At 41.0% G+C, this 27,152-nt stretch overlaps 1 protein-coding gene across 8 annotated transcripts in view; it reads right to left on the bottom strand.

The window, feature by feature from the left end:
* pcgf3 (polycomb group ring finger 3) overlaps nucleotides 1-27,152 on the bottom strand; it is a 39,577-nt gene that overhangs the window by 11,130 nt on the left and 1,295 nt on the right. For 2 of the 8 annotated variants that reach the window (XM_086023271.1, XM_086023273.1), the window contains exons 2-9: nucleotides 20,399-20,435; nucleotides 18,884-18,951; nucleotides 18,768-18,803; nucleotides 11,275-11,385; nucleotides 9,137-9,254; nucleotides 5,261-5,357; nucleotides 4,643-4,698; nucleotides 4,422-4,529 (exon numbers count right to left, since the gene is read on the bottom strand). In XM_086023271.1, the coding sequence (XP_085879397.1) occupies nucleotides 4,422-4,529; nucleotides 4,643-4,698; nucleotides 5,261-5,357; nucleotides 9,137-9,254; nucleotides 11,275-11,289 (394 nt within the window). In that variant the 5' untranslated portion in view covers nucleotides 11,290-11,385; nucleotides 18,768-18,803; nucleotides 18,884-18,951; nucleotides 20,399-20,435. The remainder of the gene's footprint in view (nucleotides 1-4,421; nucleotides 4,530-4,642; nucleotides 4,699-5,260; nucleotides 5,358-9,136; nucleotides 9,255-11,274; nucleotides 11,386-18,767; nucleotides 18,804-18,883; nucleotides 18,952-20,398; nucleotides 20,436-27,152) is intronic. The other 6 variants (XM_086023270.1, XM_086023277.1, XM_086023274.1 and 3 more) reach the window with 5 other exon arrangements.

Here is a 27,152-nt window from a genome sequence, read left to right as displayed (position 1 = left end):
CTAGGGGCCTTTTTCCATTTGGGCAAACTGTCACCGATCTCAGAGAGAATTGCCTCACGGTGTGTTTGTGTGTGCGTGTGTGTGTCGTGCGGTCTCCACGGCGACCGTCTCCAGAGTCAACGATTGCGGATCAAGAGGCTCTTGTTGTTGTTGCAGCAGCGAAATCACCTTCATACGACCTCAAAGCTGCTCTGCCCCAGTTTAAGGAGGCAGCGTCAGGTCATGGATCGATTGCTTTGGTCTACACAACACTAGGGCTGGTTGAATATGGAAAAAAACATTTGGAGTGAGATTGAAATCAGTATTAATATAACGATTATTCATTGATTTCCAAACATTATTTCTTCAACGACTAAAACTCAACTACTCCAAACAATCATTATAGACTCATTCCCTTTAAACACACTTTAAAGCCTGGTTGTTTTATTGAACCGGGAAAAGACTAAATTTAGCAAAGTAGCACAAACTTCATATTCTTAACAGATAGAGTGGGGACGAAGTCTAGCAATGTGATGATAATGAGAGCCAGCTGGCTTTACATTATTTTAATGGACAGCGAATCAACAACCACTGCTAAAACGACGAAAATAAGAACTGATCGCCCTTGGTTTAACTTATTGAACACAGCGTCGACAATCTCTAGCAACGCAGCAAAAGTAATAGCCCGTCTGCCTTACTTTGTTTTAATTAACCATGTCAGCGTCCGCTATCAAACCACCAAAACGAGAAATGACTCTCATTAGCTTCTGTTAATGAAACTACTGTCGACAACCTCTGGTGAAGTGGGGAAAAAAGGTAATCGGCCGCTTTGCTTTTTTTTTTTTTTAATCGGAGAATTGTACACCTTTAGCAACGCAGCCGGCATACATTGCTTCGTTTAACCGAACAGTCTTGACAACCTGTATTGAAGAGCCAAAAAACAAGGACCGACCACCCTTACTTTGTATGAATGAACCAAAAACAAGATCTGTCCACCCTTACTTTGTTATCATGAGCCAAGTGTGAGTGACCGCTAGCAATGTGGCAAATATGAGTCGACAGCCCTTATTTTATTTTAATGATCACGGTGTCGAAAAAACCCCATAAAAAAATAACAGACCCCTCGGTTTTACTTGGTTTTATTTAACCACGTCGGGTACGTCTATCAAACTAGCAAAAACAAGAACAGACTGCCTTTACTTTGTTTTAATAAACTGACAATCGACAACCTCTATCAAAATGGGGGGAAAGAACAGACCACCCTTCCTTTATTTAAAACTAACATGTCGACAACCTCCTGCAATGCAGCAAAAAAGCAAGTCGCAATCTCTGGCAACGGGAAAAGAGCTGACCGCCTTGACTTTGTTTTGATTAATCAAATGTCGTCCATCTCTGCTCAGCTGCGAAAAACATGAACCGATCACAATTGCTTTGTTTTAATGAACCTCTAAGAAAGCGGCAAAAATAAGAGCCGGGAGTGTTCAGAGCTGACTCGTTCAATGGAAACGTCACTCTGCGGCTCGTTCGACAATGCTTCTGTTTTCCAGCTTCCACAGAGTGACTCTCAGAGGACTTGTGGAGCGCTGCACCGTGAGCAATAGTTGAATTAGCTTTCCAACAGCTGCTCTTGTGGTAGCCCAGAGGAAGTTTATGTGCTTCTTTTGAGGGCTTCGGGTGGTGGTGCGGGTCTTTAATTATGTGCAGTGCTGCGCTGCTGGGCTGTTCCTTGCAGTTAGCACGGTGTGATCTCTGCTTTAGCAAGCGTTCCCTTTGCTGGGCCCTCCTCAAATAAGAGCTAATGAGGGGCATCGTTTCTCCCGCAAGAGACATACGGACTCAAAGAAAGAGACATTTAAAGAGGAAAACCTGTTCTGGTATTGTATGTGACAAAATACTTTAACATAAACTCAACAACACACCACCTTTATTTTGTCTGAATAAACCACGTCTCAACGACCTCTGAAAATGAGAGATGATTACCTACATTTTGTTTCAATTAACAGAGAGCCTTCAGCAAAGCAGCAAAATTGAGAATCGACCGCCCCTATTTTGGTTAAATAAACTGAATTGCTATCTTTCAGCAAAGTGAAGAAAAAAAAGAACCGACCGCCTTTACTTTATATTAATGAACCATGAGTCAACTACCTTTAGCAAGGCGTCAAAAAATGAGAAATGACCACCTTTGTTTTAATAAATAGTGTTGATAATCTCTTGTAGAGTGGAGAACTTTGTTTTAATGAACCAAGTATTAATGAGTTCTGGCGAAGCGATGAAAACAAGGGCCTAACACCCTTATTTTGTTTCAATGGACCGAGAGCTGACCTCAAGGATTTGTTTTAATGATTCCCTTGTTTTAATTTACACTGTATCAACAACCTCTATACAAGGGGTGAAAACGAGAACTGCCCCTCCTAGTAAAGTAAACTAAAACAAAGGTCCATAATGAACCAGATGCTGCCAACCCCTGGAAAAGTGGCAAAAACAAGAATTGACCAAGCTTTCTTTGTCTTACGGCACCAAGCTTCGACAAGCGAAGCAGCAAAAATAAGAATCGCCGATCTTTTAACAAACTCTGCGTCGTTGGAATCTAACAAAGCAACGAAAAACAAAGGCCAATCGCTCATACTTTGCATAAACTAACCAAGATTCAATGACCTCCTTTGTTTTTTTTTTTTTTGTTTTTTTTAATGAACCACATGTCTACAACCTTTGGGAAAGCGACAAAAAAGAGAACTCAATGCCCTTACTTTGTTTTATAGCCGAGTGTTGCCGACTTTTACATAGCAAAGGGATGAAAAAAAGAACCGTCTTTCCTGACTTTGTTTTAATGAAAAGAGCGTCTACAACCTGTGGGAAAGTAGTGAAAACAAGAAGCGACCACATTTCCTTTGTTTTAAGGAACAGTGTCATCAACCTCTAGCGTAGGGGGGAAAAATAAGAGCAGACTGCCAGACCAACTTTTTTTTTTTTAATAAACACGAACATTAACGACTGAGCAAAGTGGCAAAAACAAGAGCTGACTGTCCTCTACCTTACTTTAACTCATTCAGTGCAAGATACTTTCATACACTCTTTTACCCTAACGTTTGAAAAAATTTGAAAAAAATATAAATAAATAAGACATAAATATGTCTTAGTGCAAGGGCAACCAGCTCTTTTTGTCAAAATCCCAGTTACAATTAACCAAGCAAGTATTGCCAACCAGAGCTAGTTGCCCTTACTTTGTCTTTATTCATCAAGCGTCAACTTCCTCGAGGAAGGTGGAGAAAACACGAACTGGGTGCACTTACTTTAGCGTCAGCGAACTATAGCGCCGTGGCGGAACCAAAAATGGACAGATTATAAATCCCAAGAGAAATTCAGGCAGCCTTTGGTTTGTTTTAATGACTGGTGCTGCTATTATTCTAATATTACTGGGGACACAACGGTAGATTTGTGTTGGCGTTGCTTAAAGTGTTAACAATTATTGATGGTGTATTTTAAAGCTTAGCTGTAAAAGGCTTTTTGTTGATCCTGGAATGGAAATAGGGGTTTGTCATAGGGCCGCAATGTCAAATAAAAGTGTCTTAAAAGACAAATGGGAATTACAGAAGGCTTTGGGCGTTTATGTAAGTATTTTTGCAGTGTGAACGTGCTTGGATCAAGCGGTAGATTAGCATAGCGACTGCGAGAGTACCACATTATAGTTGTTAAAAAATAAAATTTTAAATATTGTTCTCAACTGTGTTGATGTGTTGAGATGTGTGTTTGTGTGTGCGACGCAGCAAGGATGAGAGATTGCGCCTTAATTAGCGCAAGGGATTAAGTGAGCGATTAGGCCCCAAGAAACGAAGCCACCACCACTCCTGCGGATAGGCTTTAAAAAAATGAAATAAAAATGAATTCAAGTGCTTTGATGTTAGTGCTATTGCATGTACACATCTGCTGTGTTTACATTTTATTATTATACATTATTGAGACTCGCTTCGCCCACATGCAAAGGCAAAAACTAAAACACTTTGCATCACTCTAGTATACAAGTTTCAAATTTAACAGCAAATTGGATGAAATAGTGAATAAGAGAATGTCTTTTATGGACAGTAGGAAAAATGGCCAAAATTACATGAATATGCTTGTTCAAACCAAAATCGCATACTTCCTGGGTCTTTTACGGCATGGCTTCTAGAGACTTTTTTGTTGCTCTATTCATGATAGACATTGCAATTAAATGTCATGTTGCTCAGTTTAAGTGGCTTTAGGAGTGGGATATTTTAATTTATGCGAATGGGCAAAATGAAAACAATCAAAAATGTCTATTTTGAACCAAACTGGCAGCTTCAAATGCTGGGTTTTTAAAACATTCCAGAGGGCGCTACCAAGCCAAATTTGGGAGTGGGGGTGGGGGGCTCGTTCAATACTGCAGTGAAGATGAGGATGATGATGATGATGATGTTGGACTGTACCATTACGCTGGTCTAAATGCGTCTTCATGTTGCAGAGCTCCCCTTTAATGTCACCAGGCACCTCCATGCCCAATTTCTGGTAGAAGTCCCGCTGCTTCTTTATCTCCGCTGGAGAACCAACAGGAGGAAACATAGTGGTCATTATCTCTCTCTCTCCCTATCAATATATATATATATATATATATAACAAATATTTTATTTCTTGAAAAGACCAAACATACCCTCTTGAAGTCCGGGTACCAACTTGTACACAATGTCTTGCATTGTTCTGTCATGGCTGCCAAGAAGACGACAATGTGTGTTCATAGGAAAAAAGTACACAGATGCATATAATGAGCTGAAAGACATGAAAACCGGCAAAAACGACAGCTTACAACTAGTGTTGTTCCGATACCACTTTTTGGGCCCCGATACCGATTCCGCTACCTGGCTGTGCAGTATCGGCCGATGGCGTATGTGCGAATGTGTCATTTCATAGACGCAATCCATTTACATTAGAAGTCACATTAGTTTTTGAAACATGAACAAAACATAAAAACATCAAATAAAATTGAAAAAAAATCTAAAATGGGCATCATGCCCTGCAGTGAAAAACGAGCCTTAGTTTTACAAATCAGTGTCGACTGGTAAGCCTTAAATTAAAATGTTACTTGTGAATAAACGTTTTACAAAGTGGCATTTAGGAACAGATTATCTACCTTTATCTCAACGAGGAACATTTTCACTCCAATATTTTTTAACAGTGTTTGATATAAGCATTTGTCTCTTTGCTGTGTATAATGTTTGACCTGTGTGTGTGTGTGTGTGTGTGTGTGTGTGTGTGTGTGTGTGTCACTCACCCAATGTACTGCAGTGGATGGCTCTGATGAATAACAATCCTGCAAGTGGGACACGTGTTGTTCTCCTCTAGATACTTCACAAGGCAGCTTCGACAGACTGCACGCATGCACACACAAAAACAAACAAACACACACACCTAAACTTAGTACATATCTCTGTATGTTTACATATCTCTGTATGTTTACAATGCTTTCAACATAAATGATCATGTCTGTCCACTGACTTTACAAATTAAAAATGCGTGTACACACGCGCATATATATATATATATATATATATATATATATATATATATATATATATATATACACATATTTATAATAGTGGGGTCAGTTAAACGCATTATTAAGAGCGTTAACGCAACCCCTTTTTGACGCCGTCAATTTTTTTATTGCATAATTAAGGTTTCCATAGCAACCAGCGGGTGAATTGACAAACGCTGCTGAGCACCGTGATCTATATAAAAAAAAAGAACATTTTTAGAGTAGAGGACGCGTTACATCTGCTTCAAAATATTTACGAGTCTGAGGATGAATTGCTCATCTGACACACAGAGAGTCCCCCTGCCCCAATGATAGTCGCGACGTACATTTTTGGTAGTGTAACACTTAAAAGTTATTCTACCTTATCTTCAGAGGCCATGGTATGGCGGGTTACAATAAAGGTTTGAGTTTATGTATTTCCTCTGCCGTCTTCCTCGCTAAAGACAACCGACATGGCAGGACAGTGTTTTTGTTGCGTTTTTATTCAGACACGAACAGCCTCGCTCTAATTCACCTCTCTCTCTTTTCTTCTTTGCTCAGGAAATGCACCGTACCAAACCAACTCAAAAAGGAACAAATACTTAGGCAGAATAAAAATAGATATATACTCACGTTAGAAAAATAATAAATACCGTATTTTCCGGACTATAAGTCCGGGGGTGCGACTTATACTCTGGAACGACTTATGTGCGAAATTATTAACACATTGTATCTCTTTCCTTTTCAATGTCAGAAAGCAATACACCAAACAACCACAGGAGGGCGTTCTAAGGCTGCATATAAACCTGCATTACATATTGACTTTACAACGGGCAGAATAACATGTATAGTGTATATCATTTCAAATCTTATTGTAACCCACATAAAGAAACAAAGATAAATCCTAAAAGCTATTAAAATGCAGGAATAATTTAAACGGTTAAAATCTTTTTAATATTTTTTAAAACATTTTGATGAATAAGTCATTAAAATAGTATATTAAAGACAATTTGACTGTATATCAATATACATCTATACAAAATAGTGTACTGTTGCTTTAAGACACTGGTTGAGGTCTTGCATCAGCCACACTCCTGAGCTGAGAGCGGGGAAGAGAACAAAGAGAACTACGACCGAATACATAAATACTTTTGGAGACTTGGAAACATTCTACACGGTCGGGGATAAATAAAAGACTTATTTAGTCGATCTCCAACCGTTTTGGTGAGTTTAAAGTTATCTTACCATAACTTTCTTGTATGATACATGTGTGAATGTTAGCTAAATGTTACCATCGTAGTTCGGTGGAAATGATGTGTACTAAGAGCACAATTCATTTCCTACAAAAATGCGACTTATACTCCAGTGCGACATATGTTTTTTCTTCTTTATTATGCATTTTATGGCTGGTGCAACTTGTACTCCGTACAAAATAATACTGTATATGTGATCCCAAAATCAATATAAAAAATGAAAATATCAACTAAATCATGTGTTACAGTCTACATTACGTGTTACAGTACTACATGCCAGACAGTCGAAATCAATCAAATAATTAGCTTATGTGATGCTTGTTGACATAATTACCCCATAGATAGAAAAGTCGACTTCCGGGTTGCCATTTGCTGTATTTTATAACAGCACGACAATGCATCGAGAGAGCCGCACGGGACAATCCTAGCGCGCCACCAACTGTTTCTCATTTATTTACATGGCATAATTGACATTAAAATATACCCACAACAGAATTTTAGTAAACAAAATACCTTTATTAGACACTCAAGCAGCGAGTAATAATATTTTTAGTCACTGCCAGAGCGCAACTAAGTGCCGTTCGTAAAAAATGAAAGCTCTCGTAGTTCTAATACATTCAAGTCCTGGTAGTCCTAGTTTAAGCACAGTCCAGAAAACCAAGCGGAGCTCGAGCAACAACAAGTCGCCCACAACCAGAAGAAGGAGTACTAAATATATCTGTCAGAACAACACCAATGTAAATAATAGTGTGTGTGTTTGAATGGGCTGAGGGGCTGTTTGTGTGAGTTGAATCCAATATTTGTTTTTTTCGATTAAAGATACCCAAACATTTTTTTTCCAAGAATATGTTCTATGCAGGCCCACTAGTTGAAACAATGCATTCTGATTAATATTTTGTGGAATATGTGCTAAGCAGCAACATCTAGCCATCTCAGGTGGCGGCCATTTTGTCACTTCTGTCGACTGAAAATTACATCACTTTTGCTCAGGGCTCAGATAACGACCAATCATGGCTCAGCTACAGAAAGAGGGTGAGATGTCGACCACCGTGCCACCCGAAAAAAAAACGTATGCATTACATTTTCTCCTACTATATTACATTAACGATCGATTCCTTACAACGGAAGTTCTGGTATCCGTAACCCATAGAGAAGCCTGCAGGAGCGCAGACTCAAACAGTTCCCGCTCTATAGTACGGAAAAACTTTGACCGCTTCGCCATCGTCGGAGCCAAAACAGCGACATGTAAGTTACTTCTTGGCATGCGTTTTACTGAACTTGCGAAAGATTTCAAATTTATTCATTTACATTTTCGTCTGTTGATCATGGCATCCAAATGAAGAAGAACGGCAATGGCCGTGGAAGAGAGTGAAATGCATCCGATTAAGCGAAGCTGGACACAAAGTAAAATACATCCAGGAGGAATCGGAAAAACTCAAATCAACAAGACTTTGAAAAACAAGGACTCGATTATGGCTCAGTACGATTCCGGCAGTTTGCCTGCTCAGAGGAAATTGCTTGTGGCTCGATGGACGAAGTACAGTGGCGTAATTTAACTTCCTTTTTTTAAATTTAATGTCCTTTTGTATGCACAAGAATCACCAGATATCAGTAATCATCAACGGGACAGTTTTCTTGCAATTAGCAAGAAAACTGTATGATACGCAGACAAACATTTTCATACAGCAAAGGACGATGCCAACACAACTCAAAATAGACACATTTTCTCCCAAGTCTGAGAAACATCAACATTCAAATACAGTACAGTTTACTGTAGTTAAGTACTGTACTGCATTGGTGTTCCAGTATTTGGACCACGTTTATTATACTGTACTGTATTTTGTTCATAGACCTGTACTTTAAAATAATATTTTGTGGAAAATATGTTTTTCGCATTATATTGCTTGTGTTGTTACACGTGTATTTTGTCGACATACTTCCTCGTTCATACAGGACATGTACCGTAGTCGTTTCCCACATAAGGAAATTCCGTAATAAGGAAAGATTGGACAATGCAAATATGATTCCTTACATACATATACACACACATACATAGGGATCATATACACGTGGGGGTACATCATTATCAAATTAACTTTTCCCTTTGTCAGCTTGGTTACAGATTTGAATGGCACAGTGATGATTTAGCACTCCTCCATCAAACCTCTCTACACTTGACCTGTCTTCCACAAGAGACGTACTCTTTCTCATGAGAGTTTTATTGCAGTCAGACAGCTGCAGTGAGCCGACGTGACCTGAATGTCTCTTTTGAAAAGACTCCACTGGGCCGCTCGGGGAGGCCGTTTCAAGTAGGAGGACCCTCTCTAGTGGACGCAAGAAGGACTTACACAAATGTGCATGAATCTGCGTGTGTACGTACACGTGTGCAGGCACTCTGTGACGGTGGTGGCGTCTATCAGGTAGCCGTCACACAGCCGACACGTGATGTGGGCGTTGATGTGACAGAGCTTGATCTTTCTCGTCAGCATGTCGGGGTTCTGCAGCAGAAACAAGTTCAAATAAAATGAGAGCGGATTAAATAAGATGCCCTCTTGTCGTCATGGCAACAGACTCCAGCAGCTCTCTGCATGCAAACAATGCAGCAATACTGCCATCTTGTGGAAGAGGACAGGCGGGGACACATGAAGCCAAGCCTGACTTAAAGAAGAAGCACTACATAAATTAAGAAAGGTCAGATAGGGTGGCCACTAAGTTGATCACTACGCAGACAGTTAGGTAGATAAACAGCAAAATAGATGTATGGTGTATCGACAGGTAGATAGCAGAGGTGGGTAGAGTAGCCCAAAATTGTAGTCAAGTAAGAGTACTGCTGTTTTTATGACTCAAGAAAACAGTTTTTTGTAGTAGTCCCCCAAATAATTGAATCAGTAAGAATAAATAAATACAACTCACGTACTGAGTATCCTCTAATTAATTTTGAAATAGCATATACATTTCAAATACACAAAAATTTCAGAGAGGGAAGTCCACCCAAACATATGTTTTTCCACAATACGTTCTATGCAGGCCCCCTCGTCTATACATGGTATTCTGCTTAATATTGCGTTTGTGGAATATGAGAGAAATCCACCTGTTTTTAGCCCATTTTGAGTATGGGTGACAGCGAGAGCGTGATGTGGACGCAGCGTTTGTTGTTGTTGAGTTGTGTTTTCTTTAAACCAGCTCAGAGCTGGTTAGTGTGAGCGTGGGGATAAGAGCCCTTTAAAAAATAGAAACGCAGCTTTGATGAACTCGAAATTGCGTTGTTTAAGGTTGATATTTCGGTCCTAACACGCTACACCTTTTTTTTAACACTTTAAAACAATGAAAATGACAAATTTTTAACCCTCAGTCTGTTGGGGCAGAGCAAACTTAACTGTTTGACGGAAGTGGTCGAAACGGCCATTTTGACGTCCATTCTGGGTGAACAGAGGGTTGTAGAGCCACGGAAGCTCGTTCAGCGTGTTCAGGGTCCTGAAAATGGGGGAGTTGATGTTGGTTCTGAGTGTCTAGGCCATTGAGTTCAAAAGTTGTGGTCAAAAGACCTCCACAGAGAAACGAGTGGGATGGGTGCAGTACCATATGGCCCGAGCTGTATGGCTGGGGTTAGTATTTGGGTTTCGGTCCGTCTATATTTTGTCATTTTCAAATGTTAAGTTAAGTGTTAAAAAAATAAGCCTGAGGTCTTAAGACGGTGCAGCATTATAGATGCCAAAGAAATAGTTTAGCAAAAAAAAAAAAAAAAGACAAAAGAAGGTTGATAATCCATGTGGGCGGAGTCAAACATTTAGGTCCACACTACGTTGAGCCACGCCTCAAGCCGCGCTCTGCAGCCGGGGCTTCGTCTTGCTCGGAGGACGTGAGAAGCACTGTATTCGCCGGAAGGCCTGCCGCCGGGGCGTCCGCCTCAAAGCTTCAAAAGCAAAGCAATGCGTTGAATTTAACCAATGGCCGCCATGGAATAAATAGGTTCAGTAAGTTTTATAACGCTTCATGTTGAACGCGTGCACAGGTGTATGGTGGCCATGGCATATACCTGGATTTTTGATTACTGTGTGTGCGTGCCGGGTGCGGGGTACGGGCTAGTGCAGTTTTCTTCATGATTAATTAATAAGTACTTTGGAAGTTATGATGTGGACAATTGGCATACATGGCATATTAGCTCTTTTATTAGGCTTAATGAGTGTGAGTGTGAGTGTGCGCAGTGCCGTGCGCACCATTTTTGACTGGTAAAAACCCGGGCCGACCAAATACCCTCCCGTCAGACGTGCTCTGGCACCAACACTGATCACAATTATTGGCGATGGGTGACTTTTTTTTTTGGCTTGGGCAGCTGCCCCCCAAAATGGCTGTGCATATGACTGGGTTCAGGCACCATTCAGGTGCTGGTTTTAAAACGATACATAAGCCAACTTTAATTATTATATGTGTATTCTGTGACCAAGGAAGAGAGTAGACGTTTTAAATCCTTGCAGTCGACTAGTCAACAAAGAATTATGCCTGTGTAGTCCTCCTCACCCCTAATACCGCCATGCGTGGGCTGTGGATGTCGCGGCGTCCACGTCTCTTCCTGCAGGTTGAGCAGCCGGTGGCGTTAGCTCCACATCATGGAGAGTCTCTCATCCGAGCCTGAGCAGGGGGGAAAAAAAAACGGCAATAGTTTCTGGAGTTGTCTCATCTGGCTTATTCAGGATGACCGCTGCGAAGCACTTTACAAACACAGTACACCCATTCATATTCAGCTGTTTTTTTTTAAAGAATTGTTTCAGCGAGAATCGACCCTCATTTTTCATAGAAAAGGCTTATTGGTGGTCTTTTTTTCCCCCAGTGCAATTATAACAGGCATCAATTTTTCACAGATTTTCAGTATTTGCAGTCGGGTGTCATCTATATCCCATGCGAATAGCGAAGGTCCACTGTTCTCCATAATCAAAAAAGGCCACAGCACACTCAGGCATGTGTCATACAATCACTAAAACATGATAGATCCTTTCAAGTTATTTGTGCCAACAGTCATCACACACAATAGAGAAAAAAAACAGAACAACCAGACGTAATACACAGTGTCAAAAAAAAAAAAAATTCTATTGGGCGCAATGGATGCTCAGCCATGCTAGGGTAAAAGTGTGGGCACAACATTGACATGTCATCAAATTATTGTAACATCATAATCCTTTGCCAGTTATTCATGATAAGTGCCAACTTGAACACTGAAATTAACAGTGAGTAGAAATAACCCATAGCATTAGGGCTGTCGGCTAACTTAATTAAGTTGACCACAAAAATGGTAGGCACAAAAATGTCTGCCTTAAAACGGTTTTCAATCATTTCAAATCCCATATTTGCGGGACCCGGAAACATTGATTGGGTCAATTTTGTGTTTCTGCACAGGCATTGTAGGATGCTCTTTTCTGGCAACAAATGTTCATGAAGATGAAGATGCCTAAGGCGTGTCGTCACTTAATACTGAGAAGGGCTACAAATATGATTTCATGTATTACAGCAAATCGGGGCTAGTGGCGATTGGAGACTTGAACAAGGGAATGTGCCCCGCGTGACGACGAGCCAACGGCTGCTTCGGTGGCCTGCCTAAGCGTTCCCTAAGCGCTGAGCAGTGATGAATGTGAATGTAACGTGAAGTGATTATTGTGGCAAATCTGAATGAAAAATAAATTCAAGAGCAGACGAGCGTGAGGGTGGTTCTAAGAAAACAGAGGGTCCAAGAGAGGGACATGAAAGCCCAAAAATAAACATGTTGAAATAAAACTATATATCAAAATGATATATGCTGTAAATCGAACCTTCTTTCATTGTAATCTGAACAAATAAAGATAGTTCACTCAGCCGTTTGTCCGCAAGAAATTTGTGAATGTTGTGGTCTACTCCATTGTGTCATATTGGAGCACTCAAATAAAAAAATTTAAGTCATTATTTTTTCACTTGAACAGCTTCACTACCTTCATACAAAGATATTCAGTTGAAAAACTGATACACATGACCAATTGTACGTTGAAAATGAACTCTGAATAGTGTACAATGGCCGTCAATTACATAGCGTTACATTAGCGCATGGGTGTCCATACTCAGTCCTCAAGGGCCGATGTCCTGCCTGTTTTCCATCGATCCCTGCTGCAACGCACCTGGTGATCGTTATCAAGCTTCTTCAGAGCTTGCTAATGAGCTGCTCAATTAAATCAGGTGTGTTGCAGCAAGGAGAGCTGGAAAACGGGCAGGAAATCGGCCCTTGAGGAATGGAGATGGACACCCCTGCATTAGAGGCACTATGTCAATCAGATTGACAGACTGCACAGCCAGTGAGATTCATGAAAAAATATGTATTTTGAATTATTATTAAATTATTTTTTAATTTGCATTTTGTTGTTTTTTGGTTTTTTTACATTTCATTTTTACATTGACTGAATATTAAGAGGCGGCATGGTGGTCGACTGGTTAGCACGTCCGCCTCACAGTTCAGAGGTCGTGGGTTCGATCCCGGCTCCGGCCTCACTGTGTGGAGTTTGCATGTTCTTCCCGTGCCTGCGTGGGTTTTCTCCGGGCACTCCGGTTTCCTCCCACATTCCAAAAACATGCTTGGTAGGTTGATTGGACACTCTAAATTGCCCCTAGGTGTGATTGTGAGTGCGGATGTTTGTCTCTGTGTGCCCTGCAATTGGCTGGCAACCAATTCAGGGTGTCCCCCGCCTTCTGCCCGAAGACAGCTGGGATAGGCTCCAGCACGCCCGCGACCCTTGTGAGGATAAGCGGTATCGATAATGGATGGATGGATGGATGAATATTAAGAATGGCATAATTGTGGTTGTCTAAGGAAGATCTGAGCTTCATATTATTCAGTGTCATTTTATTTGAATATACGATGTGCTGGGACAGGAGGATTGTTCTCAGTGAGAGGAATATTCAGGCCCACCCTGATTTTTCCAGGCCCCCCCATCAGCCACCTGGCTCCGCCAATGATTGGAGGCATGGTAGACAGCAACAAATGATCAGCGTTCCAGTCGCAAAATACGTAATGCCTGCAGCTGAACGGTGCGCCATTCAAATCCTGCAAAGTCCCGTGCAAGAATACACTAAAGAAATAGTGCCTGCAACTAGCTTGAAATAATTTATCTATTTGTGCGCGAAGGTGGCAGATTTCTCGACTAAACGATGGAATAATCGGTAGGATAATCGATTCTAAGAAGATTAGTTAGTGACAGCCCTACTTAAAAACAAAAAAACAAAAGTCTATCCATGGACACATTTGTGCACAACATAGACGTGTGACATAGTTATTCAAACTCTAGGGATAATTTCTTGCCTATTAGTCATGAAAATCGCCACTTTGCACAATTAAAATAAACAATAAATGTAGCATGTTTGACTAAAAAGTCTAATATGAAACGGGTCCCCACAGTGCCAAAAAACATATACACACACACACACACACACGCACACGCCCACACACGCACACACACACACACACCCACACAAACATCCCCACGCACGCACCCCCATCCTCCACACGCACACATCCACACCCGCACACACACAAAAGAGTTCTTGTTGGTCCACATGTGGCCATTGGAGTGTCTCGCCTCGCTGTAGTTTGGCATCCAGCTGGAGACACACAAACGCACACGCGCACACACAGAAGAAGGCCTTCTGTATGCTCTGCCATAGGCGGGAGGAGGAGGAAAGCTTCTTCTTGTAAGGAAGCTTTGGCTCGGCTTCAGAAACACACACGCACATTGACTCAGACCCAAGTGTAACTATTCACACGTTTGTGTTGGTAAAAGCAAATTGGTCAACACACACACAGGAACGCACGCACGCGCACGTACACAGTCTCATCTTACTTTCGTCTGAAGGCTAACATGCTAACAGCTGTTATGCCAACAGATATCAACCCTTAGCATTTTATGTTTTACCATGTAGCAGAGTAGTACCAATGAGATTTGATTCAATGCTACAATAGTAACAGTTGTCATGCTAACAAATAGTAATTCTCAATTTTTTGCTGCCCTTAGTCTTCATCACTCATTGTTAACGACTGATATGTTTTTCTCGGATTTGAAAAGGGAAGTGAATCTTAATTGACATTCTAGCAAAACTCCTCTCTGCCAGCTGTATGATAGCACTCGTGCTAAAAGCTACAGGGGATTCCCACCGGAGCCACACGCAGTGAAATGTTTCACTGATGAGGATGCGCTGTTACCATTTTGCTCTCCAAGCTATTGACCAATACAACAGACACATTGAAGCTAACTTGAGGCAAATGGACCGCATATCCATTGAAAAATGGCACTGCTACAGTGTAAACTCGGGTTACGAATTTAATTTTAACGATTTCTGTTCTTACACTGGCTATGGAACCTGAATTTCTGCGTATGTCGGATTTCACCGTTAAAGTCAAAGCGCACATCAAAATGCTTGGTATAAAAAAAAACAAAAAACGAAAATACATTAAAATAAAAACATAAAATGCTGTACTTAGCATTACTGCTGAGAAGTGGATGGAGAAGGAGGAGAGGCAAAGATACTGCCGGCGCGCAAACAGACACAATCAAGACATTCTGCGCATGCTCATTGCTCAGCCGCAAGGAATGCTGGTCTTTGTAGTACAGGAAGTGCTTGTATGCTGAAGTGCGTTATTTGGCGTGAAACCCATCGCAAATACATAAGAGGTAAACAAGCTCAGAGACGCAGCACAGAAGCACACTTTTGGAACGAGGAGGAAACCGCCGGCTTCATTCATGTGGTGAGTGACATGCCTATCAAGTGCTTTATTGACAGTTGAAAGTAACACGCGAAAATGACGTCCATTGCAGTCATTTCAGACGCCGTGTCTCGCTGTACACAGTGGGTTATTCAAATGCCAGAGCAATTCAGTCCACTCAATCATATAAATGGGATATTCAGAATGTTTCAGAAAACGGTTTGTTTGGGTGTATCCTGGCGTCAAAAGCGAGCTATATAACCGGTTGACTTCATGCTGCCATGGACGTCCTACTTCAGGATTCCCACGTCAACTAGCGTGATGACGACTTTAAATCCTGTCATGATGTGATTTAACGTCATTTCATGTTCATGTTCAGTTTCATGATGACTTTAAATCTCGTCTTGTCTTTTTTCTTTTCCTCGCTGGGTGACACCAATACGCCGTCATAGATTTGTGCCACATGGGTCACCCTAGAATACATGCATGTAATTTGTGGACGGTCCTTTACACAGACCGTATGAGAAATTCAGTGGCTGTTATTACTACAATCTCGTCGTTGTAGTGACCACAAACTCAGCCGTGATCTTTTGAAAAGACAGTTTCCGAAATTGTGATGTAGTCACAAATGTAGATATGTGGACCACAAGCGTGTACACTGAATGTTAAGCGAATATTGAACATCCTGGCTGACACATTTAACTTGCTCGCCTAAAGTACAGTGTGTGTTTGTGTGTGTGTGCTCAACTCGGCAAGGGTTTTCTGAGTGTGTGTGTGTGTTTACTTAGCTTTTGTTTAGCACGCTTGGGGAGTTGCAAAGTTTTCCTCCTGATCCATATGGTTCGTTGTGAACAGAATAGTTCTTCACGGTGACCGTTTTGGCACATCTAACAATGTTATTCTGACCGACGTCAGTCTTGTCAACCCCAAATCATTTACAAAATAGAGACATGGATTTGTGCCTTGCTATTAATTTACCTACTGAGACGGGACACTCCTCCACATTTGAAACACGTTTGCTCGGCTGCTAACAGAGTCGCGTGACTTGGTCTATTATCGTCCGGGCCGATTATCGGGGCCGGTATTTGGCATTTTGCCGATTAACGGGGCCGGTATTTGGCATTTTGGCGATTATCGGCATTTGACTTTTTATTAATTTGACGGCCGATATGCGATCACTTAAAAGCGGAATTATTTTGGCTCTGATAGCCGCAGCGCACGTCTCTGTCTCCTGAGTCCGTGGCTGTGACTGTCTCTGTCATTGACCCGCCCACAGCACCATCTGATTGGTTGCTCGCGCAGTGGGTAACAGCCAATCAGCAGTTCAAGCTGCTTGTTGCCCCGAGAGATTGACTGCTCTCAAGACTCACACACACGGAGAGGAGGAGAGAGGAGAAAATATTGTGAAATATTGTACTATTTGTACTTGTAACATTACTATGAGCCCATTAACGTTATATAAACACAAGTGAAGCGGAAGCTTTGCTTGCCCTCAGTCTGTCTACACATGCCTGTAGTGTTAATCACTTGAATTTACAGCAAGTGTACTTTCGTGAAAACACATCAAGTTACCTTGTGCATTAAATGTGCCATATAAACAAAGCTGCCTGCCCCCACTAGTAGTTAGCTCACAGGCTAACTCCCAACTAGCTGCTAATTTGCTGCGTCAACTCCATGGCTCAGGAGAAAGGTTTAACCACGCGAAACAAGGTTGCGGATAAAACATTGATAGGAAAATAGGACGTGAGTGAGTGCATGTGAGTTTATGTGTCTGCAAGCCCCCTTAAAACTGGTGCAGCGGTTCATAGGACACTATAAGTGAAAGTCAATACTGGCTGTGCCTGTTCTACTACTTTCTAACACAGAAAGCCAGTATGATCAAGGCGGCTGGGACATGCAAGAATCAAGTAAGCAACGGAGAGAAGACAGCTGCGTTGATGAGATGTTCATTTCGCTGCTGGCCAGTTGCAGAATTGAGGATGCACTTTTTTGTTTTTGAACTTTAAAACTGTTCAAAGATAATACGTTTGTGGAAGATGAACATTTGTTTTACAATATATTGAATTTATTACTGTTGTAAACTTAAAGAAGCTACTTAATTGTATGTTTTCATTAGCTTTATAAAACGTGCTGCTGAGCCTGGGAGCTCCCTGTACTTTTGGTTAGAATTTTAAAACTGAGTTTCTAAGATTTTAAATCACAAAAGCTGTTTAATAAACATGTGCTTAAAGGCATTTAAACAGTCAAAAGCTGGAGTTTTATTATTACAAAATTTGATGGTAAGTTTTTCTGCATATTAGTATCGGCTTCAAATATGGGTTATCAGCCTGCTTGACTACTAATAAACGGTAGCGGCCCTGAAGAAAACATATCGGTCTATCACTAGCTTGGCCCTGCCCGTTTATCACTTGCTCTTCCTTTGTCGTCTATGCACAATGATTTGAACTGACGAAATGTAAGGAGGGAAGTGCTTTAAAAGGCCAAGGACGGACAGGGTCGAAGGACAGTTATTTTTATGACGGAAGGGTGCCCAGTTGGCGGACGGAGGACGGATCAGCAAAATTGGATTAAGTGCCCGTTTGTAAACGAAAGTACCTCTCCTCAGTGCAAGACAAATAAAAGCCCGCACAGTTTGCCAAAAAAAACACATGAAGGACTCCCAGACTATGAGGAATAAGATTATCTGGTCTGATGAGACCAAGATTGAACTTTTTTGGTCTTAATTATAAGCGGTATGTGTGGAGAAACCCAGGCACTGCTCATCATCTGCCCAACACAATCCCTACAGTAAAACATGGTGGTGGGAGCATCATGTTGTGGGGCTGTTTTTCAGCTGCAGGGACAGGACGACTGGTTGCAATTGAAGGAAAGATGAATGCGGCTAAGTATAGAGATATCCTGGAGGAAAACCTCATCCAGAGTGCTCACCAGAGCCCTGGCCAAACCCCGATTGAGCATCTCTGGAGAGACCTGAAAATGGCTGAAAATGCAACCTGACAGAACTGGAATGGCAAGAACAATGGCAGGGGATCCCCAAATCCAGGTGTGAAAAACTTGTTTCATCATTCCCAAAAAGACTCATGGCTGTACTAGCTCTAAAGGGGGCTCCTACTCAATAAAATGCATCAGGGTATGGATACTTTTGACCGTATGATATTTCAGGTTTTCTTTTTCATACTTATGCAAACATTTCTACATTTCTCTGTCATTTTTCTGTCAAGATGTAGTGCTGACTGTACATTAATGAGAAATAAAATAAACATTTTTGATTTTAGGTCTGAAGACTTTCCGTACTCACTGTAGATAGCAGGACCTGCGTGGATTGTTGTTGCGTCTGTCAGGTGACGGAGGCAATGTCAACAATAGCGGGGCTGCCGAGATGGGCTACGCAGTTAGCCAAAGGTAAATGCTCACCACTCAAATTCCGCTCCCGAGGTGCCTCTCTACCTCCAACACCAGATCTGTAGCACACAACGGGTGATCTGAAGCAACGACAAGCGGGAAATCGCTCAGTTTGGAACTGTTGCATTTGTTAATCACAGAAACCTGGCAACACCCTCAGATTCCCCGCGCTTCAGTGCAACTGTACTTCACGTTTAACCGCGGCACAACGTGAAGCTTGATTGCCAGATTATGATGTCCAGTAATGCGCAGACTACAACTAACAACAACGAGGAAAAGTGGTTCAGAAAATGTATGGATGCATAGCAAACGCTATGTGACACTACACTTTGTCGTTACTGTCATCGTAGTAATTAACACTTGTTGGAATACAAGCGGCCATGGCTAGTTGAAGTGCAGCTATGGTATGTGATATTTTAATCATCTGTTTTCATTTTGGCCCCTGAAAAAGTCTTCACATGAAAATGGCCATTGGCACTAAACTGATTGGGGGGGCCTGCATTTATTTAAAAATATGTGTGTGCGGCGTGTGCACATGTGTGAAATGTGCATTGTTGAACGGTCACCGCTAAGTACATAATTCTGTGAGTGATTTATTCTTTGAGCATTAATATTTAGTGTTGTCACGAGACGAATTTTGACTTCGATACTATACCTGTATAAAGTACCTCGAACTGGCAGAAGAACTTCAAATTATTTTTATTAATTAATTCTAAATATTAGGATATACTTGATAAGAAAATATCATTTTAAACATTGTTAAACACTATTGAACACAAAAATAATGTCTGAGCTAACGTTTTGACAAGTTCTTTTGCGAGGAAAACAAGGGTATCGATATTTTCCTCAAGACAGCCTACTGCGACAAGAACTTTTCTGGCATCTTTTTGTGGGCCTGTGGGGGAGTGAGATAAATATATTACACCGTTTCTTTCTATACTTGCTTATTTATATTTTATATTCATTCAGGTCTCCTTCAGTCGTTGTCGACTATGGGTATTGTGCCAGTTTAAAGAGGGTCAGTATTGATCTTAACGGCAGCGTCGGCTGCGGCTCGTAAATCCAATGCGGGAGTGGCAGTCTCGGCCACAATTATTGCAGATGTGGCTAGTTGAAGTGGCTGCTGGGGCGCATGCTTTCTGTCAAACGTCACTAGTAGAAAATGCGCACAGAGGTTTATTGAGCCATTAGTGTGGCATCTACTGTAATGCAGTTTTGAGCAGATTATGATCATTTTCATGGCCAAATATGCTGCTGTATAGCCTTTATGCTTTTTGGACACAGAATTAGCCAATTCTGTATGTACTAAATGGGTTAAGTTGTTCATTGTACAACTTTTTTTTTTTTTTACAATATACATATTTATATTACTGATAGAAAAATCAGGGAGTTCCCAGGGTCATCAGCATGTCTTAAAAGTTCAATGAAAAATGTGCAAATATCTTGCCAAATAGAACAGCGATAACTTATTTTTTATACACAATGTTGTGTTTTTTTGTAGCGATGTAGTTAGTGTGACATGCGCACCCCCACAGACACGTCTCCTCCGGTGCGCGTAGTTCTCCTGCAGGCAGAGACAGAGTGGTGGGTTTGTCTTCATATCTTGTTTGGAGGGAGATGCAAGCCGAAAGATTAACTCCTTCAATAAGTCTGCCTTGCCTGATATAAAGAAGCATCCTCGCTCATCAAAGAATGGAGAGAGCAAACAGTAAGGTGAGCAATTGTGACACTCCTAACCACATAACTTCAAATAGAAGTTTAACGACTGTAAATTATTTGGTGACAAGCCAGCTTGTTCCCCACTGGTTGCATTTAACAGGTCATAAATCAATGGCGTCGTTTATAGATGACAGAAGGGACACACGTACCCAACACCTTCATAGCTGCGTGGAGGCCCTTCATTTTAGCCTTAACAAGCCTTTAAATAACGATGTAAATGTATTGTTGACCATTAAATCAAATATATCAAAACCTCATTCTATGGTATTGCTTCTATGGGCCCTTCAAGCAGATTTGTGCTATTTGCGTCCCCAGTCAATGACATGAAAATACATTTAGCGCCCTGCACATTGATATGTATTGTGTTTAAAGTTAACATTCAGTTATAGTGCCTGTATTTGCTCATTTTATGCTAAAACCACACACAGAGTTTCAGTACAGAAAACGGACATGATAAAACAAGTTCTGAGATGAACCAATACACATCTTGAGCTAATCAAATTTAGTACTTAAAAAAAGAGGGACAAAATACAGAACTTTGGGTTTATGTTGAGAGTATTACAAAAAGCAATTGGCACTGATTTGGTGGGATGGATCATATAATATAAATATAAATAACATATAACATGCACACATTCATGTAAGTATATTTCTATATTAATTTGAGCAAAATCAGATGCACACTCTTTTTTTCGTAACTCATTCACTGCCAGACATTATCAGACCCTCTTTTACCCTAACGTTTGAAAAAAAATTTGAAAAAATAAAAATAAAGTTCCTGGGATTGAATGGCTGGACTGTGTAAAGACAAGAAAATTCAGCAGTGGCAGTGAATGAGTTAAGCCAGGGGTGTCAAACTCCGGTCCTCGAGGGCCGCTGTCCTGCCTGTTTTCCACCCCTCCCTGCTGCAACACACCTGTTTCAAATGATCAGGTCATCAGCAAGATCTGCAGGAGCCTGATCCTGATCCCGATCGTTTGAATCAGGTGTGTTGGACGAGGAAACCTCTAAGACATGCAGGAGGGCGGACCCCGAGGACTGGAGTTTGACACCCCTGAGTTAAGCGTTTCCAATAGGGGAGGGGCTGGCAAGCGATTTACTGCTATTTTGGTGGACTTACAAGTGACGGCGTGAGGATAATGGAGGAAGCCTTGATAAATAAAGTGCATTTACTGTATTAACACTGAAAGACACAGCTTGCCTCCTCTTGATTTTCTTTTTTAAAAATGAGCAAAGACTGGGCTTTCTTTTGTAACAATGAAATATAATTTTTTTCCAAATCAATAGGAAAAGCCTCACTTTACTTCCTGATCGGCTGCTACATCAGCACTTCCAAATATGGGCACACTATTGTGCGTATGATTAAGGGCTTGTTTGAACACGGCGATTGAACAGATGACATTCGTCAAGCAAGGTACAAGCTACATGCATCTCGCGCATGCACTTCGATGTAAATGAGATAGAGGGAAAAAACGTAGAGTACTGCTGCCTACCAAGTTCACTCTCAAAATGGGAGGGGAAAACAAACAATATGTGAATTAACAAAAATATGAAGTTAACCACAGGACGTTTTAACACAGTTTTTGTTGAATATAGAGGTGGGCGATATATATCGTCATCGATATCATCGTGAATACTGCTTTCACGATGTGTAATTTTACATTATCAAGTATTAATACTGCCTCGACAATCATAACGAGTCAGTCAACGGCCGCGAAGTATGAGGAAATGCTGAGACTCATTCGGCAAATCAGGTCGCATTGACGGCAGAGGAGCAGGGAGTGATAATCATTCGACGAATCAGCGGGCAGGGCCCAGTCACGTGACTCCGTCCACCATGCAGCCGCTCTGTTTCAAGTTTGGGAGAGTGTCCAGCGGGGAATAATAGCAAGGCGCAAGTCCACGTCGTCCGTAGTCTGTAAATGGTTTGAGCTTGACAAAACTGACGTCGGTGGGAATAACATTGCCAAAACGGTCACCGTGAAGAGCAATTCTGTTGCACCACGAGCCATATGGATTACGAGGAAAATTTGGCGACCGCGCACGTACGCGAAACAAAAGCTTAAACACACACACTCAGGAAACAGTCGCCGAATTGAACCAACAAATATAAAAGCACGCACACACACACGCGCCCAGTAATTTAGCAAGAAAGTCAAACGTGACAGCCTGGATGTTCGGTTAACATTCAGTTCACACGCTTGTAGTCCGCATCATTCATAACTAGCCTGTATTCCCGAGGCATATTGCACAAACTACAGTGGCTTATTAGTATGACACCAGGGTACACCCAAACATAAATAAAATAAGATAAAGTCGACATATCACAGCGATGAATGAGTGGGAAAATGCACTTTTCTGTAAGTTGCAGCTTTGTTATTCAACTTTATTCTGAATATGGTGGCCAATGTATGAGAATGGGTGTTGTCATGACGCCGTCTTTTTTTTTTTCTCTCGCTAGGTGACACTTCTGTCACACAAATCACATATCAAATACATTTATTTCCCATTCTGATTGCTCTAGTAGGTGGCAGCGGTACACCAGTACTTACTGCAGCTCAAAATGTCATATCATTATGGAATAACAGCAGAGACATTTAAATGACATACATATTCCCAAAAATCAATGTAAGTTTATACATAATTCTTTGTTCTTTATTGTTAAATATTGTCCTAGAATACCATTGTTTGCCAGAAGATGTATTCAGAAATTTAAAAGAGATGTTGTTCACACATGCTGTCTATCCACAATTGGTCCGTGAAGCAAGTGCAGATTTAAAATATTTTTTGTAGAATATCGCCAAATTATTGTTATCGAGTTTTTTGAAAAAATATTGAGATTTTTTTTTTTGCCCATATCGCCCACCCCTAGTTGAATATAATGGCAACCTCACTTTAAAAAAAAAAAAAATGACAACACCAGCACACAGCAAAACTAGCATATCTTGTGAGCTCATAAATGCTGGTCTATGCTAGAAGGTTTTCTGCAGGGTCATTCTGCCTCATATGTTTGGCATCGTTTGAGCAAGACTTCACATCTTCAGCGGTACTTGAATTCTCTCCATGCAAACATCAATCGGGAATTTTCCAAAGGGGACTTGGACTTCACAAGCACAAGTTGCTCTCTTTGAAAGGTCAGGCAGAATAGACACAGTTGTTCCCCAAATTTATGAAGCACTTGTTTCAACTTGCTTGGGAGTTTGAACACTGCATGAACTAAAAAAACAAACAAAGAAGGGGAGTTTGACAAAATATGGAGTGAGCTAGGGAGTGAGGGGACGGGATGGGGGTTTATGTGGTAATATGGCTCTTTGCACTTAACACTTTAAAAATCATGGCTCTAGTTTTAATGAAGGCGGCACAGTGGTCGACTGGTTAGCACGTCCGCCTCACAGTTCGATCCCGGCCCCGGCCTTCCTGTTTGGAGTTTGCACGTTCTCGCCGTGCCTGCGTGGGTTTTCTCCGGGTACTTCGGTTTCCTCCCACATTCCAAAAACATGCATGGTAAGTTGATTGGACACTCTAAATTGCCCCTTGGTGTGATTGTGAGTGCGGATGTTTGTCTCTGTGTGCCCAGCAATTGGCTTGGCAACCAATTCAGGGTGTACCCCGCCTACTGCCCCGAGACAGCTGGGATAGGCTCCAGCATGCCCGCGACCCTTGTGTGGATAATGGATGGATGGATAGTTTTAATGAATGAATACTTCAATGTGATAATAGTCCTCCTTATTGGAACCCTCAACTTAAAGCAACTTACAAGTACGTTCCCTGTAGGCTGGATCAATAATTCAATATCAACATGTATGGCGATTGACACGTGATCGAAGTCAATAGAAAATGCCTTTGATAAAACGTTCGATAGAAAAAAAATTGAAAACATACCCGATCGCGGCATGGTGCGTTATGTGGGCAGCACGCATCCCCTCCAAACACGAAGAAGTTAAACTAACGAAGAAGAAGCCGCTAAACCAACGAAGAAGAAGAGCTAACCCATCAGAGCATGCGTGCGGGCTCGGCAGCCGTGCGCCATAATTGCATCGAGCGGCGTAATTTCGTTCAAATAAATGACCAGTCCACTCAGTACAACTCTTACAATAAAATGATATTTTGCATGAGATCCCGATTAAACACCTCCGGATGGAAGAATAGATACGAGGGAGGAGAGCACAGATCCATTGTTGTCGGATTTTATCTTAGGACTGTGTGCTTATTGAAAATAAAGTAAAAGGAACTACAAGCATGCTTCTTGGAACATAACAAATATAAGTTGGTGTGGCTTGCAGAACTGAATGAACGCAAGCTGCACACTACAACTAGTGTACATTTTTGTCCTTACTTGATGATGATGATTTGAACTGAATGGAATCAGGCAGGGATGCACAATCAGCACATTACCTGCTGATAGCAAGCCTTAAGTACACTTCTAAATGATCATCAGTCATGGTGGAGGATGGTACTGACTGGGACTTATCAAGGTTTTTATCAATGGCTCAAAATGCCGCTCCATATTTCACTTCTTTGGTGTCGCGATAGTGTACTGGCAGATGAGGCAAACGCTAGGGGTGTAACGGTACACGCGGGGGTATTAATACGTTTTGGTATGGCATGTTCGTTTCTGATCAGTTTTTATTATTAGCGCGAGCTTACGCACAGGCGCTATTAACTGTTGCATGCGGGAGAGGAGGGCGGCGGCGCTAAAGAGGAGCAAACGCATACGCAATCAAGTCAAGCCAGGAATCTCTCTTCAAAAAAGCTGTGAAAGTATTGGATAGAAAATCATTTTCCACCCATCACTTCCCTATTTTCCAGAAACATAATATTTAAAGTTTTGATCATTTAAAAAAACTGTGGTCTGGAATGAGATTTCTATTCAAATAAGAGACTGCACCACTTTTAAAGTCAACCTAAAAAAGTGGCTGAAAAGAAACCAAATTTGTGAGCACTAATTTTAAATCAAGCTTCTATGTACCCTCTTGTTAGTATTATAATTATAAATTTATTTTGGGGTTTTGTTTTGTATGTCACTGATGTGTCAGTTCTATGTGCTGATTTCTTTCTGTCCTTCTCTTTATTGGTGTTGTAATGTTACTTCTTTTGACCTGCTAGGGACTGCAGATGGAAAGTAGCCATTGGCTAATTCTGGCATATTTACATGTAAATGTTCATTAATATGCACTGTCCCTTTTAAATAAATAAAATTACAAAAAAATAAAATTACAAAGCTCGAAGTTCCCCCGTACACTGCGGTCTCCTGTTTGGGAACCTTCTTGCTTTCCTGTTAAAATCGCAGATGGATACGTGGATAAGTCCAAAAGTTGTGTGCTGACATTGCTACATGAGATCGGTGGCTATGATGCAGGTAGCACGTCTAACATAATAAGACTTAAAACGACATCATCCGACTTTGAATGTTTCTTAGACAAGGAAGCAAGCAGTCTTTTTAGCCAAAAACAAAGTACAACAGCTCTCCTTCGTTCTCCGCTGCTCCTCTCACTCGCCGTACAATGCATCCATGAACCTCGTAAACATCCCAACTCAGCAAAACACAAATTCGACCAATTCATTACAATATGCTGTTGAACATTCAAAGATTTCAATATAATTTCATAAAGACTTTCAAGTTACTGTATTTCATTATAAAAAGAGTTTTAATATAGTTAGCAATAATTGTAACTGTTATTGTATGCATATTTTTCATCACAAAAAGTGTATATATGTACGGTAATGAAAACTTGTCTTTAACTTGAATACTTAAATGTGGCATAGGCTGTTGCTGCTGAGTGTTTAAAGATTTCAGTCTCTTAATAATTTACAAAATTAAGAGATCTTTATTGTTAGTGAATTTTTATTCTGGTGTAATTTCTTAGAATATCACCCAAATGGTTGACTTTTATCTTTTCAGAAAATATACCATTTACCTGTCATCTTTTTAAAATATATTTTTGAAAAAAAATCTTGTTTTGTTTGTACCGAAAATATACCAAACCGAAGTTTCCAAGAGACCGAACCGAAATGTGATTTAGCGTACCGTTACACCCCTAGCAAACACACTTCAAAAATGACATTATGAAGGGAAAAAAAGTCCTCCTTCCAATATGTATGTAAGTTCTTGGCTTACTTGGTACTCCAACCATTTTTTATACTTTTCAGAGGAGACAAGTCAAACAGGAAGTTCATAAGGCAACTTGTTAGTTTGATCGAATTTTGTGGCAGGTAGCGCCATTGTATCCAGATAAGCAGTGATGCGTCTGACAGATCTACGTATGACTGGGTGCATGTACGTCAATCAAATTTGAAATTTTGTAACATGATGATGATGGGCTGACGTCTATGATAATAGGCCATCTTTTTTTTTTTTGAAATACAAGCCCTATAAGTATAAAAAAAAAAGTTTTGCATTATTAAGAGATGGCTTTAGCCGATTTTGGTGCTCAGCCAGGGGTGTTCAGCTCTGGTCCTCAAGGGCCGCTTTCCTGCCTATTTTCAAGCTCTCCTTGCTGCAACACACCTGATTCAAATGATCAGCTCATCAGCAAGCTCTGAAGAAGCTTGATATCATGAT

Source organism: Filicampus tigris, chromosome 2, assembly GCF_054856515.1.
Source record: "Filicampus tigris isolate MCC_2025a chromosome 2, RoL_Ftig_1.0, whole genome shotgun sequence".
Lineage (NCBI taxonomy): Eukaryota > Metazoa > Chordata > Actinopteri > Syngnathiformes > Syngnathidae > Filicampus > Filicampus tigris.
The sequence above is the reverse complement of the archived record's forward strand: the minus strand, read 5'-3'. Positions and strand labels throughout refer to the sequence as shown.